This window comes from Mytilus californianus, unplaced genomic scaffold (assembly GCF_021869535.1).
Source record: "Mytilus californianus isolate M0D057914Y unplaced genomic scaffold, xbMytCali1.0.p SCAF_3, whole genome shotgun sequence".
Lineage (NCBI taxonomy): Eukaryota > Metazoa > Mollusca > Bivalvia > Mytilida > Mytilidae > Mytilus > Mytilus californianus.
Genome location: NW_026262679.1, coordinates 70576345 through 70598115, shown reverse-complemented (window position 1 = coordinate 70598115; position 21771 = coordinate 70576345). Strand labels below are relative to the sequence as shown.

General features: G+C 34.0%; 1 protein-coding gene across 1 annotated transcript; it reads right to left on the bottom strand.

Annotated features, from left to right (window-relative positions):
• Window positions 1–1329: 1329 nt before the first annotated feature.
• LOC127734990 (RING finger protein 145-like) lies at window positions 1330–21171 on the bottom strand. The gene is made up of 3 exons (XM_052245048.1): window positions 21073–21171; window positions 13395–13551; window positions 1330–3490 (listed from the first exon to the last, which is right to left on the bottom strand). The coding sequence occupies exons 2-3, from the start codon at window positions 13421–13423 to the stop codon at window positions 1927–1929; spliced, it is 1593 nt and encodes a 530-aa protein (XP_052101008.1). The 5' UTR covers window positions 13424–13551; window positions 21073–21171; the 3' UTR covers window positions 1330–1926.
• Between the last annotated feature and the right edge of the window lie 600 nt (window positions 21172–21771).

Here is a 21771-nt window from a genome sequence, read left to right as displayed (position 1 = left end):
GTTTAGTACGTTCCAATAAAATAAACGAAAAAATGGCTTATATCAGTGTCATATATTTGTAATTATTACAGTAAAACCGGCTTTTTTTGGTTCATCAATTCCGTCTTACAGATATACCCTTTTGAAATTAAAATTGTGCATATATGGGCAAAGCACAATGAAATATACGAGACACTATTTCTCTAAATGGGACGATATATTACCATATTATCTCCTCTAACTGTTTAGCACTGTCAACATTATCCTTATATCACCATGTGATATATACGGATTTCAGTGCCCACCATACATATTTCTGGAAATATATTCATCAAGTACGCTCGATAACAAAAGCTTGGAAAGCAACATATCTGAAACTGTTAAAAGAAACAATAAAATCTTCCAATGTCAACTATGCCAAAAACAGTTGCAATCTCAGATCAGAACAATAACAAAAATAGTATACTTAAAGTTTACTATAGGATTAAAAACTTTGTTTTCTAGAGGTTATTGATGTGTAAACTGGGGCGATTAACTCACAAACTGAATAAAAGTTCGAAGACTTTTAATGTAAAGTTTGTGAGTCAGCGACCCAGTTTACACATCAATAACCTCTTATAATTCTTAACACAAACATTTGAAATTTTTTCATTAACAAATTTTGGAACATTGGCTACTGTTTACCATCAAATGCATAATTGACATTTCGTAACTAAGGAGTTAGCCGTCATCTTGTCTGTGTGAAATCCATTTATGTTCGATTAATTCAATAAAATATAAAATTAATTAACACCTACATCAAAAACTTCATTTCAATGAGATATTATCCAAATTTGAAGCGTGCAAGAAACTAACAGTTATGTATTTTTTTTTTTTTTCAATCTCAATTTGCTTAAACCCTTTAATCCCTTACATCTGTATCGCACATGCATAGATCACAGCGAAGGTTACGAAAATAGTTTCGGCAACATGGTCTATCGAAGTGTAAACCAAGGAGGAAAATGCTAACGAACCAATCAAATTCAAGTAGATATGCAAATCATATAAGAATTATAGTAAAATATATCTTTTAAATCAAGCAAGTCCCGACTTTTATATATGCTTATTCATGAGTGTTTTCTCCTTAAATATACATTATTGTGTTTTATGTTTTATCGAAAAAATTTAATATATAATGTATAATTCGAATTTACATCACTTGCTTGGATGTTGACTTAAATCATTGTGTTTGGCGACGTGTACTTGTATCTTTTGTATGATTGTTACGTCACGTGTTATAACAATAGTTTTTGAACAAGGCAAAATGGCCTTTGGTGATGATGCTTTGTCTTTTGAAAAAAACAAAGGTAATTGATTTTTCTGTTTTTATTTCAGAACAAACTGCACCTTTTAGAGGTAAACATCTGTTTGCATTGTCAACATTTTCTTCAGTAACTTAGTTAAACGTTTTGTTATGAATTGCCAACACTTCCCACATTTTGTGTTTTGGTAACACAATATAGTATCTTGCTGAATTTTACTAAAGGCTGCACAGTTTTATTGGTTATATGCTGATACAATTGTAGATTAAACGCACTCTTCATTATTTGTGTCTTTAAACTTCAGTAGAAAGTTCCTTTTACTTTTTGCACTCCGATTTTTCAAATTTTCGATTATTGTTTGGAGCTATTGTCCTACGATTTTATGTGATAAGGCGGTAATATGAGCAAGGAAGATTTGAAACTTACAATATAATGTAATAGATAAAGAAAAGTAGATAAAATGTCACTTTTTTGGTAGTAAATCAAATGTTAGATTGTTTTGGGGTGATATAAAATTTTGTTAAAATCTAAAAGAAACATTATTGCTATGTAAGACAACAATTGTTAGATATATATCAGTGTCGAATCAAGAGACTAAAAAGTGTCCTTGATAGTGCAGAGGTGAACGAAATTTTACTGTTAATGTTCAAGTGAGGTTTCTAATGACAACACAATTACACTTCGGACATTTGACTTGTGACCTAAGAAACCATTTCATAATGCAAGTTTCATGGAAAATATGGTTGCAAGGTGTTAATTTTGCTGAATCCATATTCTGAAAGCATATTGAACATACGTCATTGTTCAGTTCAATTTGATTCTCGGAAGCATTTTCCAACCGTGCAGTAAACTGAAATATCTGCTTTCTTTGAATATAAACTCTCCATATGGCCATTATAGCATGATAAATACCAAGGGATGCTATTCCAATTAATTTTAATACATCCAACTTTGTGAAAACACCTATATCAAGGTGTGTGCAAACACTACGGAATAGTGTCACGATGCCAAAACATACTGTTAAAATGTTTAGCAATATTATTGCTGCAAAACCTACGAGTCGAGTTCTAAATACAATATCATCAAAATTTTCCCAGAACTCCTGGCGTATGAACTCGTATTTATTTAGGATAAATATAAACAATGCTGTAACGGCTCGCACTCCTATAGATACATAGAATGAGGTTGTCAGAAAAATGGCCAAATTCGTCATAGAGTAAGTTCTTGTAAACTCAAATGCAATGTAGAGAGGAAGAACGATTAATAATGATTCAATGAAAACCACCCTCACTGCTTGAAGAAGGGTTCCCTGTATTGTCTCTGGTTCTGCTGATATTTGGTCCACTTTTATTAAACAAGCCTCTATCAGAAATACAGTCAATATCCAGACACGATTTATTATAAATTCGCCTCGTGTTACTGGCTCTAGATAAAAAAAGCACATATCATAAGTCACCAAAAGTACTTCAGTTTTATATCTTGAATCAATAATTTGTTCTTCTTCGAAAGCACTGAGTCCTTTGACAAACGAAGAGCACATTTTAGCCATATATTTTGAAATAAGGAAGAATGAATCGTTGAATGATTTCAAAGAAACGAGCGTGCAAACGCATGAGCCGATTGTGGATTGTATGATCCATTTGGTATTGTAACTTTCCTCATCTGCATTCAACCAATAATAACTAAAGGTTACAGTTATAAGTAAAGCAAAATAGATCTCATATACATTCTGTGTTCCCCTAACAAGTGCCAATATAAGAAGTCTATAGTGTTCAACTTCGTTGGCAATCCCCAGATCATAAAATATGTTATTTATTTCGTTTTCCGAGATGGGTATACCATTGTCTAAAACGTGTAAAAAGCCCATGACAAGAAGAAATAATGTCACAATGGAAATAATATTGACGGTCCAGGGAGGTGTAACTCTCAGTATGGTTCCTCCAAGTATAAACAGAGAAAAAAACAAGGCAAACCGAATTGCTGAGTTCACGGTCATCACATAGCATATAAGAAGAATGCCGATACAAAACTGGATGTGTGCATGAATGAAAAAGACGGTTAAAGGAAAATTTTCCTGATCATCATCAATTCTTTTAAACTCAGAACAAAATACCACGCAAGTCCTATGAGACCGATTCCACAAACAAACCGTGTTGCAGCCTTGAACTGATAACCTGTCAGAAATGGAATGCAATTGGTAAATACCACAGCTACAAGAAAATAAAAGAATACAAGCATGATAAATATTTGCATAAATGCTCTTCTGTATTTTTAAAGTTATGGTGTTTTTTATTCTTGAAATAACTTTCTCTTATGTGTGCCACATCAATTTAGGCCAGTTTGTGTACTAAATTTTTAATAAGACGCCCACCACCTATTCTTGGTCCTCATTTTTATCCACGTAAAAATTTTCACTTCCAAAAATTTTATGGGGGCAGGATAATGTACTCTTATTTATACATCAGACCGTATTGGTTACCGGAACTTTGCATACACCAAACCAGGTTCTTCATATCCGAGAAACAGGCAAATATATGTCCCCAATTTTAGAATTCATTCATACATTTTTGTGTCATTCAACATTATCAATATGTGTTCTACAAGGATCACCAGTCCTTCACCTTTCATTTGATACCTTAATTAATTAAATATATTCTACATAGTTTGATATTTACACCTATGCGTAGGTACTATTTTGTTTTAAATATGTACTACTTTCCGGTATGTTCTTTTTTGACCGGGCCCGATTTGGTGGTGTTGCATCTTACAAAGTCTATTCTTATTATTTTTGCAAAGAATTCCGCTCAAGCCGGTGCTAGGGGCCATCTTTAACTTGAAGTGAGATGAGAGGTTTTTTTTTGCTCTGTGTTGAAGGCCTCACTGTGACTTTGGGATGAACAGCAATAAAAGCGATGTTCTTTTGCTTTTTGTGTGTTTTTTTGCTGTGCATGTACTGATTTAGTGTCATGGATGGATACCCCATATCCTTTGTTTGTCTATTGTACATTTTTGTACCTCTTACTTGAGTTATAATTTGTAGTGGTCTTTTCGTCACGGGATGTATAAGTTTTTTAATAGGAAATTTGCGTTTTTCAATGGATCTTTTCCATTCCAAAATGTTTTTATTTTTTTAAATTACTTTTTATGTTCAGCATGAAGGTGTATAATGAACATGAAACGATATGTCGCATATCATCTGACCTTCATGGGATCTTTTTTACTTTAAGGTAACAATAATTGATTTCATTAACATTTTAATGTCCAGAACATACCTATTATATCCTTTGACATAGGTTGTTGATATCTGACACATGGGTGCAGCACCCTAAGAGGGTGTGTCATCTACCATGGAGAATTTGACATATGACGACGGATATGTTCAAATTGTTTAACCACAATACTGTCTTCTTGTCCTCGAATGTACTTATATGAGCCACGCGACGGGTACCACATGTAGAGCAGGATCTGCCTCCCTGCCGGAGCACCTGAGATTACCTCTGGTTTTTGGTAGGGTTCGTGTTGCTCAGTCTTTAGTTTTCTTTGTTGTGTTTTGTGAACCGGTTTTTTGTTTTTGTGGTCGTTTTTCGTTTTTTCTTTGCCATTGCATTGTCAGCTTGTTTTTAGACTAATGAGTTTGAATATTCCTTTGATATCTATCGCCTCTTATCAAATGCTATATAGTCTTAATTGCCTTGATAAGACCTTTCTAATTCACCATAGGATTGGTCAATTTGGAACAAACTCCGCCCCCTGAATGTTGTCAATTGTTAAATATCTTGGAGGTATATTGTGATCGGGTTGTCCATCCGTTCGTTTGCGACTTCTGTTCCTTAACCGCATATTGTTTATCTTTTTATTTGCTTGTTTTTCATTGAAGGAAGAAATCACTGAAATTTTATGGTGGATGCGTTATACTGATTCAGGAAACACACAGCACTCTTCTCCTTGAGAATTCATAATCTAATATTAACATTTCAAACAAATTTACAAAAAACCTTTGAATACAAATTACCTTTCACAAAAAAGCATTACGTATCCCGCTACCCGGGAAATACGGCGACCACCAGTTGATTTGACTTTGTCTTAGTCAATCAAGTTTTAGATTTTAGAGTAGTAACCTCTTATACCATATTTATTTTATAGACTCCGAAGAATTCAAGCAGATTTTATCCATAGAACTTGACGTCCTGCACTTGCTATAATTTTATTTGCCTGCATATCCCATTTCATTAGTAGAACTTGGGTCGTCACATTCTTCTAAACAATATTGTGAGCCTTGTCTATCTTACCTTCTAGAACCAAAGTTGATATCATTTTATTATAACCGCCGTGTTTTATAATAATTTTGCGAGGCCCGACAGCGCCCAGGAGACGATCGTTTTTATATATTTTTTATTTCAACAAGAAATTGAGTTTTAAAAATAACTGTCGTGGTCATACATCGGCTGGAAATACTGAACAGTAAGTAACTTTACACTATTGGCTCAGGTCGATTGTGGGACTAACCACAACGTACCCTGACCTACTGGTTCCAACTTTCAACATATTGATGTCCTTCAGTTAATCTTCTTCACTTATATCTCTCCGTACAGTGAAGTCTCTCATATCCGAGAATAAATCAATTTTAGAGGAAGGAATTTAAGGCTCCATCAGACACAAAACATCACACACCAGTAGTATTCTCTGATAGTAAAAGATTTTCCCTAGAGAAACAAGCGTCTCATGCAGTGGCATAAAGTATAAAATTTTGGTGTAAATCTGGTCGAAACTCCACACAAGGGTTGGAGTGGTTACGAGAAAATCCTGAGTCTCAAATTGGTCATTTGGACAATATCTCACTGTTATGTTTGGCCTGGTACATGTGACCTGACCTCGTATAACAAAACATTCATAGCTCTCGGGTCAGAAAGAACAATAAAGTAGAGCGAATAGTTTCAAATTTTGAAGAAATCTGTTCTTAATTCACTGAATATCCTGGATGTAACTAACATTTTTGGAAACTCCGGTGTATTCCATTTATGAATGGAATAAACAAGCTGGTCACAAAAACCCTAAAGAATTTCTAAATAAAGACGACCAACTTATCGAACAGGTACATATACTAAATGAACACATACGTACTATCAATACTTCTTTAGGAACAAGGGCACCAAACTTCAATTAGTATTCAAGTCACTAAAAATGGAAATCTTCAGCAAAACAATGTATCACCCTGGTGATAAATATAATATAATTTCACCTTATACAGAGACGGAGTACATCCCAACCGAAATCTAGCTAGTGTTTGGTTACGTAAATTTGCAATTAAAATAAAAAATGAATATTGGTCTAAATACTTTCTTGATTTGATATAATATATGAATGTACATACTTTTGTGAGTGACTTTTATAAATTATACAACTGATCGACAGTGGGACTTACCACAACGTATCGTTGTATCAATCCCTGTATCTTATACTAGTCGGCGTATCATTGGAATATCAATGTTATATCATTTTATACAAAGACTGAGTACTTCCAAACTGAAATCTATATATCGTTATATATACATATCTGTGTGGTTGACAAGTATAATTGATACAACTGATCGACAGCGGGACTTACCACAACATATCGTTGTATCAATCACTGTATCTTATACCGCTCGCCTTATCACAGGAATACTTCCTGGTAACTAACGCATCATAGAGTATAATCATTCAACAAAATGGATAATGATCTTATGATGTCTACATGTCCTACCACTCAATGCTCTAGAGATGAGCCTAAAACTATACCTAGTGCTCGTCACAAAAACTTTGAATTTAAACTCAACAAAGCAATTGTAAAAAAGCTTAAAGCTACTAAGCGCCTAGTCAAGATCTCATATAAACTTATAGGAGGGGGACTTACTGCAAAAGCTGACACTGTATCATTTGAACTGATGAAAAATGCCATAAAACATTATTATGAACAACAAGATGTCAACAACACACATTTGAACATCAGGGTTGATAGAGATCTAGAAAAGAAAGGCTTTATCGTTGGCTTCGTTAACAGAGTTACAGCTAATGATATTCCGAGCTACACATTGTCCGTATACTATACATCATGCTCACTGCTCGTGAATGGGAGGGACACAATGAGATTTTTTAACATTGATCTACCCGAAATACAAAGGACAATTAACCAGGTGATCTTAAATGGCACCAAAGTTGACTCCAATCTCTTAATAAACATTTAGAAGAACAACTACAAAACAAATGCTCGAGGAAAGACAAAAATCCGTATCAGAACATTCTAACTCTTGTTAAATAGACCAACAAATTTCTAAAATAGGTCTAGCTAAATGTATAAAACGTAGACGTAATGTCCAAACGAAAGGTGTGTACTGCTCAGCTGGTGAGCACTGGATTCACTTCAGATGCGCTGGATTAAAAAAATGCTGATATTATTGAACTAGAAGATAATAGCACTAATGGTTATAGATGTAACATTTGTGCAGAATCAAATTCAGACCGACACAATCAGTTATCAAAGAGCAAAAGTGTTGAACAGGTAATCGCTAATCAAAAACAATGCTTACACTCCGCCAGCGATATCCTGTTAGAAGAGATTCAAATATTGTGTGATGTATGCGATATTAGAATAATTGACAACTCTGCGAATTGTGAAATGTGTTCACAAACCTGTCATATGACCTGTTTTTGCCACTAACCGTTTATCAGGTAAGGATGAAAATAACACTTCTGATGACACACACATCTGTTTGAATTGTACCAACGTCATTGATCAACAACTTCAATCTGGCATATCCGATACCCAAAACTCGAGTCATATACAATCTGATTATGAATCCAGACCAGACATAGCAACAAATGAACATGATATAGTACCAATCTTCATAGATATGAATGATGATATCAAACATGATGTGATACAAATAATGAACCTTCAATCTTGCAGGCAACAAAGACTGTACTCAAGTCCCAAACGAGAATCAAAATGCGTATTCCACAACAACTACCACCACAATTTGACTTAAATCGTCCAAATTCGACCATACATCCAACAAGTACTCCACTGAACCACCCGAATATTATGAACAGCTATAAAGACAATAAAAGAAATGTAACTATCGATGGTGGCATCAATATAACTTTTACTGGACAAACTATCTATTATTCACCGCCATCACATATGACACAAGTAAAATACCAAGCCAATATCTCCCCTGGTACTCGGGCAGCTCCAACAACTAATCAGAAGAAAGCACATACGCACCCACGGTACAATGGTACATCATCGTCTACCTTACATACCAAGATGTACTCAGAACCTCGCCCCATGAAGGATCATGGCCAACATGCTCGGCAGGGCATACAAAAAAAAAAAAAAAAAAAAAAAACAGCAACCAACCTCATAACCCGAGAATTGGCCATTTTATAGGACTCAACCAACCTCAATACAAACTGACGTAGCTTTATCAGGCGGTGATCAGAATTCTTACGAAGAACAAGTTTCAAGCAAGAAATTGAAAATTTTATCTTTTAACTGTAAGAATTTAAAAACAGACTGTAACTTTATAAGAGACATGAAACAGAAAATAGATGTATTTTTGAAACAAGAACACTGGTTGTTTCTTTGTGAATTAAATATGTTATCAGAAATTCATACTGAAATTGCGGGTAGTGGTAAATCAGTAGACTCAGATGACCCAATATCAGCCTCGTATATGCTACGCGAATACGGTGTGGTGGCAATACTGTGGAATAAATCTATTGATAAATACATCAAGCCAATTTCGGATGGTTCAAATCGTATACATTGTGTTATTAATTAACAAGCCAAGTTATTGTAATGTCGGTATACTTACCAACTAAATCAACAACAGACAGCAAAAATATCTTTGATGACTGTATTGACCAGCTATATGAGATAGTGCAAAAGTACAAGGACGCATAAAGTAGTGATCGGTGGAGATTTAAACGAAGACATTGTCAAACATATAAATATTTTCAAACGCAAAAATGTACTTCTTAAATTTATGAAAGAATGTAAGTTGACAACTAACCACAAAGAAATAACTTTTATTAACACATCTTGTGCGGATATATCCAAAAATCGACTGTTTTTTACATAGCAACATAGACCTACAACCATCCAGGAGACTAATAGATCATCCAATCAATGTATCTGACCATCACCCGATACTATTTTCAAATAGAAAGCTGCTTGATTCAAAATACTCAACAAATTTCCAACAATCAGAAACCCAAAATTAAATGGGATAAGGTAAATAAAAAGAGTTACACTGACATGATAACAAGAAGATCATAAGATATTCGCATATGCTAGAGGACGACAATGTGAACATAGTCCAGATACTTAGAGAAACGACAAATTTATTGTGTGAAACTGCTAAGAAAGTTAGTAGACAGAAGACCTATGGCAAAACGAAAATTGAACATCTGGAACAAAGAAATCGCAGACGCATTAAAAGCAAACAAGCTAGCATATAAGACATGGAAGATCAATGAATAACGACCATCCATTAATTATAGAAAAGAAACTTACAAGGAAAATATTCAGAACAGAAATCAGGTAAGAACTAAGAAAAAAAAACATAACGAGAGGAACACCTTAATACACTTAATATAATAGTGGCGACAAAAATCAATCTTACAAATTAGTACGTAAGTAAAGACAAAATGACAATACCTTTATAAATGACTAAAATGTTGATGGAGAGACTTTTGAAAGAGATAATATCTTGTCTGAATAGCATACTCATTTTAGCAAACTAGCAGTACCGACTGAACATCCAACATTTAACTACAAGCATTTACAACTATGTGAATTGAACTATAATACAATCTTAGAAATAAGCCACCAATATACATCGATAGAAGTAAGTCTTAACATTAACTGAGAGGCAGTAACGTCCATTAAAAAGGGGAAAGCAGAAGAGTATATGGCATTTCCATAGAAAATTATATATATATGCGGGTGATTATTTTTTTAAATTTCTGCATAAACTGATCAATACAATGTTCCAGAAAAAGCTGATTCCTGATTTAATAAAGATGGGTCTATTGTCACCAGTTTACAAAAACAAGGAAGATAAATCATACTCCAAGAACTACCGAGGTATAGTCGTTCTACCAATACTGATGAAAATAATCGAATACATATTGCGTGTTGATCTGAGACAGTATACTCTAGATTTACAGTCGTCATTACAGAGAGGCTACACTGCGAATGCTTCACCGTTGAATGGAGCGATTATAGTAAAAGATGTTTATAGAGAATACATGGACAAAAATTCACCATTTATGATGCCATTATCAGATGCGAAATCCGCCTTTGAACTTGTAGTGCTAGAATTTGCTACTACGGAAAGTACACTTCTCCAATGTTAACCCAGCAACTTGGCTATTAATTCATGGAATCCCTAAAAACACAGAAGCATGCGTAAGTGGACAAATGATACATCAGGAAAATTTCCATTCCAACAGGTGGTCTCCTAAGTGCTGATTTATATAAATATAAAAATAAGAAGATGCGGTATGATTGCCAATTAGACAACTCTCCACAAGAGACCAAATGACACAGAAATTAACAACTATAGGTCAAGTACGGCCTTCAACAATGAACAAAGCCCATACCGCATTGTCAGCTATAAAAGGCCCTGAAATGAGAAATGTGAAATAATTTAAACGAGAAAACTAACAGCCATCTATTGGATATAAATATTACAAAATTTATATTGAAGACCTGTCTCATAACTTTGAACATGTAGCGAAAGGATGTACAATTAGGGAACCCTCTGTGAGTGCAATAGCTTGTGCAGATGATGCTGTGTTAATGAGCGAGAATCCAGCAGAACTACAATTTCTTATAAATATAGCCACTAGATATAGCCAAAATCTATTGCAACCACAGAAAAGCGTGATAATACTTATAGAACCAAACAACCGTAAGAAACAACCCAAAACAGTAAATTTAACTTTGAATGAGAATCCGATGCCAGTTGTTGATAAATCTCCTCATCTTGGAATTCTGAGATCAGCATCTTCCAAAAACTGTCAAAATGAAACAACTGAATAAAACATTACAGAATCTAGGAGGACTCCCTAAAGTCTAATGTCAGCCGGAGTACATGGTGAGAATGGGCTCGATCCGATCACATCGTTACATCTGATTAAAACATTTATACAACCAATTCTAACGTACGGTTTAGAAGTTATCTTACCTACTTCAGCAAATTTTCTCAAATCAGAGAAGTTTCAAAAACAACTACTGAAAAGAATACTATCCTTACCGATATGAACACCAGATCCAAGTATTTATATCTTAATTGGGTGTTTTAACCTACAGAAGCACAAGTAGATCAGAAAGCAGTGATATTATTTAATAATATATGTAGGCAAGATGAATCAAATTTAGAAAAGCGAGTGGCTATTAGACAATTATCTATGAAAGATCAATCTAGTAACAATTGGTTACTTGCAATTAAGAAAATGATATTTGAATACGGACTGCCGTCTCTCCGCTACAACTACTTAGCTGTGCACCCAAAAAATTATAATGGAAAAGAACTGTTCAAACTGCTATAAATACTTACTGGAAAGAAGTAAAAGTTACATCCCTGCGCCATCTCAATATAAAATCATAGAATCCTGGAAAATACCACCTGGCACCATCTATTGGATATACATATCAAAAATGATCCTACGAGGGAAACGACGAGACTAGCAATTAAATTGAAATTAGTAACCGGTACCTAAATATTAGAAAATAAGAGGATTAATTAAACACAAAATGAAACACCAACTTGGGGACTATGCGATCATAGACTCTTTGACACTTCCTGTTGGACTGTCAGATTGTAGAACCTATCAGACGATTATTTCACCAGATTAATGAAATTGTTCACTCAAAATCAGAACAAAACTTTACATCATTATCCTGTCATGATGAAATCCAAGCAATTCTTGACTGCTCGGTACTTTATCCTAGATTAAAAAATAATTGTGATAATACCCTTAAATTAGATGCAATGTGCAGGAAATGTCATATGCGTTACATATGGCAAGATACCTTTCCTTGGACATTAAAAGGAAATGAGGTTAATTTCGTGATATGTGATAGGTTGATATATGGACCATTGATATTCCGGTGATTTGCCAAGAATATACCTATAATAAAATGAAGTAAACAAGTCAAAATTGAAAACAACGTTCAAACCTATGATTGCGTTGGATAAAAACCGCAATTTTTATACGTGTGCATGCAAAACAAATTTCTTGGTAGAGGGGTCTAAATACAGCACAAACAACATTTTCCAAAAAAAACAAAAAAGTGAAAAAGTATATTTTACCAAAACGCATTTGACTATAATATAATATAATGTATATAGCAATTGTTTATTTACATTTTCACCATTTACATGTGATCATCTTATAGACACTTTTTGATTGGATGCTGCCAGTTACAACTATGACCAATGGTAATCATTCCCTCGTGGATCCGCCAAGGGAGGAGAAGAGGGGACTGGATCGTAGAGCTTGGCTAGCGAAGATGGGTGTGTCCTTAGTGTGTCACACTTCGAATGTAATAACAAGTGCATGATATGGATGTAGTATCATCCGATTGTTTTCTTCTCCTTGGTCTGGTTGTTGTCTCTTTGACACATTCCCCATTTCCATTCTCAATTTTATGAATATTCAACCGTCCTTATTCACTTTCATTGTAGCTCGTTTGTTTGTACTTGAAATGAGAAACATACAGTTAAGTCGGTAGTATCATCAACTTTGCAGTTAAGGATACAGGTAATGCTTTGACAAAACGCTCTCCTTCAGCTGTTGACATTATTGATTCCTAGGTGTAGGGAAAACTTTTTTCTAACCATATACATAATCCCTATAAGGTTTTATGTTTTTCCTATGAGCTGAGGTATCGGTAGTGGAAGTTGATTTCTTGTATATTAGTTCACATGGCGTACAATATATTTGGTTAAAAAAGTTTCGGTATTTTGTAAATCAATTTTGCGAAATATACAAAAGTTATTTCTCAATTAAATATAATTCATTTTTTTTAAAGGTAACTGATCAATTAAAAGATAGACGTACCTATAAAACGAACAAGGTATGAGAACCATCCAAGGTAATAATAGCTGTATCTACATACTATATCTGTGAAAGCAAGACACAGTACGAAGGAACTTATTTTGAACATATTTTTGGTCTGAACGGATTGATATACGATCTCAAACAACGATTTTATTTTCTGAAAAAAAAAAATGAAAATTTATCAAAAAAAAAAAAAAAAATCAAATCCATCAATACTATTTAATAACGAAAAGTTACAAAGATACAAGTCACAACGGACGATTCTTAGGCTTGAAATTTAAAATTATTAGAAACATTTATGATTTTCTAATTTAATGCATAGATGAATCTAGCAATATTTGGCCTGGTAAATTTGTAGAGTGTTTTGTTTTCAATGCTCGCAATTAATATAAAAATAAGGTGATGAGATATAATTCCCAATGGCTAAGAAATGTAAGCAACTATATAGGTCAGCGTACGATTTTCAACAATTAGAAAAGCGCATATCGTAGTCAGCTATAAAAGGCCAAGACATGACAACATGTGAAACAATTCAAATGATACACTAACCGCCTGAGCTATGACATAAAATTAACGAAAATAAAATGCTCCACTGGGGTGCAGCTTGATACGACAACAGATGTCGAATCCTCAATAGTTGGGGCAAGTATGAACACTGAATTGGAATATTTGGCACAGCATAGGTTTCTAACACAGAATGAATATCGTAAAAAAGCTGAAAAAATTGAAATTGGACTTTAACCTATAATTGTCCAGTATCCAAAATCTAAATACACGGTTAGATTCAGCATTTCCAAGTACACCAAGAATTTAATTAATTTATTCACGAATGGACAATATTAGCTAAAGTTTTTTTTTTCAAAGGGGTTACCTAAGCAGCAATATACCAACTTCACCTACATATAGGATATACATTTCCCAACTCATCCGGTATTCAAGAGCTTGCAGCTGCTACTCAGACTATAAAACGTCACCAGTGTCTGAGCAGAAAGTTGATGAGCCAAGGTTATGTCAAAGAACGTCTAGTCCTTTTTCTTAAAAAGTTCATTGGAAGATACCAAGACCTTGTTGTTAAATATTCCGTATCAACTTCACAAATAATACATGATGGTCTTGAAATATAGATTCTAGGTACGTACTGACATTGTTTATCATCTAAATTACGTGTTAAAGTTTCCCCTTTTTTGTCCTTGTATATTTTTAACCTTTACTATTTAGTCCATTTTTAATTATATACCTATGACGTGGCTCGGTTCTTATACATCCCGCTATTGTGTTATTGTGCTATGATAAATTTTGTGAATTCTTGTTTTTCATTTTTGCTTATGTACTTTGTCTCTATGCCATTTTGTGTTTCTTTATTGAAATAGTTATTTGTTTTCATAGTGCTTAAGATTATATTACAATGTTGACTGCTGGTATTCAGTACGTGGGAAAAACAATGGACAAATTTAATATTCGGCTAAATAACCATCGATCATGGTACAAAAACAACAAAAACTGTCCCCTCACAAGACATATTCACTCAAAGAAACATCCTTTTGGTAATGTTACTTTGCAAATCATATAAGTAAACACTGAGTGGGGCACCACGGCGAGAAGGAGAGGAGAAAACTTTTGGATCCAACAGCTCCATACTTTAAAACCTAATGGGCGTAATGAAAAAGACGAGAAAAGATACTGGAAAGATAAAGAATAATTAATTAAACAGCATCGGCCTTTTTTGCAAACTTTAACCATAAATTTCGTAATTAAATAAATAATTTTTAACTTCATCGAAACTTTGAATTATTTACAAGGCAGCAAAATTCATGTACAATGAGCTACAAAAGTTTCTTATCTGCATCCGATTTCACCTGGACAGATGCACGCTCATTCAGGCTAGTTCTTTTGCGGTCGTATAACAAAAATTACAGACAGCAACTAAAGACCAATACTGAATTACAGGCTCCTAAATTGGGTAAGACACATACTGAATTAGACGGCGGAAAACCTGTTTGTGAGCGCTCAACCGTCCTCTAACATTAGACAGTGGTACATGTTACAGCAAAACATAAGAACAAACAACGGCAATGAACGGTATTGTATGAGTTGTGACGAACGGATTACCACAGGTTAGTTCCTTTTTGGGAAGTAGAACTGCGCGGTTGAGTCAGCGCTTTTAAATCCCGGTAATATTCGGTTCATAAAAAATATGATAATTATAAATGGTCTTTTGCCTTTCAACATTCTTGTAATTGAAAAGTTAATTCGATTATAAAACTGGATTGTTTGTTAATTAAAGAAACACATGTTTTTTTCTATTTCTTCTTACCGTTGCTCTCCACTGCTGCGAACTACTAAATACCAGTATATTTCCCAACAAAAAAATTCGTATTCTAATGTAATTTTAAATCAGATTTTGGCTTTCGGAAGTGAGTTTCAAGATTATCTCATAAAAGTCTCCTTTAATTACATAATTCAAAATTTGAAGTGACACAATAGAAGTTAAAAATATTTGAGAAAATGTATGTTATTTATTAGAATATTGAACGATACTTTATTTATTTGTTTATTATCTCCATAGCTATTGCTTTGGAATTTTGTAATTAAAAATAGGTTTTATCGGTTTATAGAATCAACTGTTTGTAGAAGTTTTACTAAAATTGACAAGATGGTTATTTTCAAAAATTATTGTCAATAGGAACTATCACAATCATTCTTTGGGTAACATTTTCCAATGTTATTTTCCTTTTACTGACTAACAAATTATTTCGGCTGGCTGTTACAATAAATATGTCATATAGGGAAAATTAACATACACACAAAATTGATAGAACTTTGAAAAATCATGATCATTTTGTGTACATGTTTCTTTTTTTTTTGTGTACATGTTTCTAGTTTAGTAGATGATAATATACATTGTAAATCATTATGGCATTCAGTACATAGTTAGTATATAGTTATGGCATAAGAAGTGTAATAGATTGAGTATTACATCCGGCTGATGGTGTTCCGAATAGAATGAAAAAAATGCGTATGATTGCACTGTTAGAGATTTTGTGTTGACATCATCGTGTGTTTCTGTATTGTGAACATATTATTTAATTCATGGATAAAACAATGCTTAAAGTACTCGAAAAGGAATTTGTTTTTGTCCCAGCTGATATCATTATTGTCCGACGCAAATTTTATATTTATGTTCTACAAAAGGAAATTACAAAATTCACCAACATTCTAACTGACTCAATTTTCGGAAAATGACATCGTTAACAAACAGAACTTTTTTTTCAAACAAAACCGATTAACATACTGGCCTCCGAATGGTGTATATATATCTCAACTTGATCGATTCGCTCTGGTAACAACGTATTTGATTTCAACGAAAGCAATCTCTGTAAAACTAAAAAAAATATTACATTAGGGTTTTCAATATTACAAACTCTAAAATTTATCATCGCTACAAGGACCATTCGTAAATATAAATCAACGTGCAGACATCGTTTACGTTCAGGTATTGCACATCCCATTATTTATGGTAATATTCTATACAAGACAAAAATGTCTCACCTCAAGAGCTAACCAAACCTTCAAACAGACTTATTCACAAGGGATATAGTAACTATGCCTGATACTGTTAATTCATTAATGATGGAATTTTGGGGAATTAATATTGATTCACTCATTGGGTCTTTGCATCAGAATTAAACTTTTTTTATTCTAAAACCCAGTTGTCGGAATGATGTTTTTCTCGTATAATTAACGATGACATGATACTGAACCCATGACATGATACTGAACCCCTAACGGGAGGAATTGTGGTGAATTTTCATATAATGAAAACATAAGAAAGGCGAAAGATACCAAAGGGACATTCAAACTCATAAGTCGAAAATAAACTGACATTGCCATGGCTATATATGAAAAAGACCAAACGATAAACATTAGTTCACAAAACACAACATAGAAACTAAAGACTGAGCAACTAGAACCCCACCAAAAACTTGGGGTTATCTCAGGTGCTCTCCGAGAAGGGGTAGCAGATCCTGCTCCACATGTGGCACCCGTCATGTTTCTCATGTAACTACAAACCCGGTGATAATTCTAATTCGGTAGGTCACATTCAGGGAAAAGGGGGGCGGGATTGTAGTTACGATAATTGAAACATATCCGTCGTCATTTGTGAAACAGATATTCCATAACGATCAACCAACTCGTTATGGCGTCCGTAAAATTTACGAAGGGATGGTTAATTTAATAGCTTTCTTGTGAGCAGCAACCCCCCATCAAGGAAATCATGATAGAAAATACAAGTCCTAGAATACCGTATTAACTGGGAGATATATACTCTGTATGCAGACGCTGCTGGAATGTAGCTACATAGAAATGGAAAGTTCACAATTGGGAAACTAATATCATCTCTTTTGTCGTAAAGTTTTGTTTTCAACCGACCCTCATTGTCAATTACAAGATGTAAGTTAAGATATAAGGCAGACTTAACTGTAACTGTTGTATCCTTATCTCAGGAGGTTCGATGGGATAGATGCGTTCAATATAGTCACCAACTTTTGAATTATTTAGTGAGAAAACATCATCTATATAGCAGAAAGAGAAGTTAAAGGATACTGTTACGTTCCTGTATGAAGTCAGCCTCATATGAGTATATATAAAGGCACAAGTCGGAAAGAAGAAGAGCACAGTTGGTTCCCATAGGAATGCCGATCGTTTGTTGAAAAACACGTCCTCCAAACGTAACAAATATGTTGTCAATCAAGAAATGCAGCGTCTTGATAATGTCAGTTTCAGATAATTTTTTGTTTAAAAGAGAGTGATTTTTTTTTACAAAGTACGATTTATCCCTCCCTACGACAAGATACTTTTTTCTACGTGGTCTTTCTTTCTTTTTTTTTAAACAAGACAGGACCCCACTTTCAATTTGTCTTTAAGTTAGGAATGGGGAATACTTGTGTAAAGTGAAGAAAAGTCAAATGTTTTAATACTGTTGCAAGATGAAAGAGTCTTAGATTGTATGTATTCTAAAAGATCTTTGGATTTTTTTAGTATGCACATCCGATTCACGCCACCTCTAGAATAGGTAGATTCACGTTAACTTTGAAGCCCGGCATTGATTGCTGATAAAATTGATGCTAATAATTTAGAAAGAAGTTTCGTGGAGCAGTTGGAAGACCCGAGAGTATAACGTTGTTTGTAAGGACACTTATGTAGCTTAGATATCCAATACAGTGAAGGAAGAACCAGTTCTTCATCTTTGGTTGAAACACAGAACAGACCTATGTTCAGCCAGGATTTCTTCGTTGGTGAATGTCGTTGGGGTATATGTTGAATTTCCAGGTGAATTATCAATACCTAATACATTTATCAAGCCGTTTGTGTAATATGATTTACACACAAACACGATTTTGTTTGGGGCTCTATCTGTTGGAACAGCAACACATTTGTCATGTTGGTAGGATAGGTGTTTTGCAACATTTGGGTTTTGAAAGATTGATGTAGCATGGGTATTCATAAACCCACTCAGTTTTTGTAATTCTGATTTGTATCAACGACCTCACAGACTTAATCCATCCGGAATGAGTATCTACGTCTTCTTTCTCGCGTTTAACCCACTGCCTGGCATAATATAATCATTGACTAAATCCATCAGTATTTTGAAGTTGTGTTTCCATTTGAAGGATTTAGGCTAACGATATTTCGGGCCTTTTGATAACACATTTTGCCGAGAAGTGTTTTGACAATATTTAGGTAACCAGTAATAAATGGCCAGTCTGATAATTAGTATATATAAATGACGAACTTGCACAGGTGCAATCAGGGGGTTTAAACATCAATATTATCCTGCAACACATGTTTGTAATCAAACATTTTAGTTGCAATTGGTTTGGTATATGTATAAGACTGATCTTTATAATATTTCAATTAGTTTAATTGAAGTCTGGAGCTAGCATGTCAGTAATTGCTAGTAGTCCTTTGCTAATTCATGTTTATCATTGTCATTTTGCTTAGTTTCTTCTGTTACCTATTCTAATATCGGACTCGATTCTTTTGAACTGAGTTTTACCGTGCGTTTTGCTGTGTGTTTTGTTATTCCACATTGACTAGAGGTATTAGGGGGGAGGGGGTGGAGATCTCACAAAATTGTTTAGCCCCGCCGCATGTTTGCGCCTGTCCAAAGTCAGGAACTTCTAGACTTTGTTAGAATTGTTTGAGTATTTTATTTTTGGTTCATTTGTATGTTTCAAAGTTAAGTGTGACGTCCATTTCGCTGAACAGGTATACATTATTGTTTAGTTGCCAGCTGAAGCCCGCCTCCGGGTGCGAGATTTTGTCGCTACGTTGTAGACATATTGGTGGCCTTTGGCTGTTTTCTGCTCTTTGGTCGGGTTTTTGTCTCTTTTACACATTCCCCGTTTCCATTCTCTAATCCATATACGGTATCCGAATTAAAAGAAAGCACTAAATAAATATTTAAATTGTAAAAATTTTGGGGCAGGAGGACTATGAAATATTGGTAATGGTTGTGCATAAAATATGAAAATAAAAATTCATGCAGCATTGTAGACGGTTTGTCCGTTTGGGTCCATCCTTGCTGATTCTACAATAAGTTCTTACAAAATATATATGGGTTCTGTTCTGGTAGTCGTACTTGTGATCTCACTAATAACTATAGAGTAAATTCTCTCGGACTTGTAAAGTTCCTTCTTTATTTATTGTGTTTTATAATTAAAAAAAAACAAAGAACATAACTTTACGTTCTGAACTGTATCAGACGGAAATAAGGGCATTGATTTTGGCATTATGAGCATCGAGTGCATCAAATTAATCGCATTCAGTAAAATTGTGTGTCCATCTACAAATAATTTTCAACACATCTGAACAAAAATAATGAATACATGTGAATCGGAGATGTATATCTATTGAATAACCTAACCCAAGTGACTAATAGAAGTGACTTGGAATGTGGAAAACTATTCAACGAGTGATCGAACAATACATTAGTTTTATACAAATACGCATGAGTGAATTGTCAGTGTTTTGTCTAAAACTTTTGAAGATAAGTCAAGTTAAACGAAGGTATCACAGGAATAACATTTCGAAGCGGCAATCCATGAAAATTTTAATACAGTGCTAGTAAAAAAAAATAATGAGGGTAATTATTTTGGAATCAGAGGCGTGGTCACGATGTCTGTGTTCTTTAGTACTATGACATTTAAGCACCATTCAAGTTTTCTTTCGACACACACAACCCGTTTAAGAGCGTTGGAGAAATCAACTTATACTTATGTTGTGATAGCCTTCAATATCAGGGGGGGATCCTGCCATTTTTTAAGAGGGCGGGGGTTCTAGCCCAGGATGAATAGGGGGGTGTTTCCAACCATATGTCCCCATTCAAAAGCATCGATCGTCAAAAAAGGGGGGGGGTTCCAACCCTCGAACCCCCTCCCCCCTCCCCCCACTTGGATCCGCCAATGAATATTAACATATACTTACGCGATGTTAAGGATGTGGGTAACCAGTTTTGATAACCACCCTCTCGTTCATTTTTTACAAGAAAACATACAGTTTTTATCAACACCAAAGCATGACAGATATAAGTTACTGTTGTTTTTATTCAAACAATTTTAACTTAGTCTTATTTATGTTATGTAGGAAATGGTATATCGAAATTGATGTATCTTACCTGCACAGTTTCCATGTTTTTTTCGATTTTGAGACTACTTTCGTTTTTCATGGAATGTGATTAAAATATAACCCATCCCATGTAAATTCAGGATCTTTGCCAATTTATGCTTTGTCAAATGAGATTTTTAATAATCTATTTTTAGTTAAACTTTGTAGAAGTGGGAAAACCAACTAGCTTAAAAAAACGATTTAAATATATGTCTACCTTTTTAAATGTTGTAATTGATAAAAACAACATTATCTATGTAGTGATTTTTTTTTTTATTAAATTGGAAAATAAAAATACGAAAAGTCTGGTTTTACAAAAGAAAAATAATCAAAGCAAAGCTTTTAAAATTTTAGAAATAAAAGAAAAATTGCATCGACCTGGATTATTTATATTCTGCCACTCTGCTTTAAAGGGGATTATGCTACGAATTATAAAAATAAAATAAAAGTGAAATATAGATATAATATTTCGCTATTAGCAGTCAGTATGGTTCAATTGTGTCAATTAAAATAAGCTAAAAAAACATTGTTGACGCATTATTGGCTTGCAAGTCAATAATTCAACTCATTTGAATCCGTATTCATGCAACCTTTTAATTTGACATTTATTGGAGATGGATGCGCATGTGTGCATCATATTGTTATTTCATTAAAACATTGTAAGAATGTCAATATTGAAAAGTGAAATAAGGGAGCCACCAGGAATAAC

Excerpts from the sequence above, each read along its gene's own strand:
- LOC127734990 (XM_052245048.1), bottom strand. The coding sequence starts at position 13,423 with ATGGTTCTCATACCTTGTTCGTTTTATAG. Across the intron at positions 3,491-13,394 it reads ATACCTTGTTCGTTTTATAG|CTGTGGTATTTACCAATTGC; the intron begins GTACGTCTATCT and ends ATTTTCTTGTAG.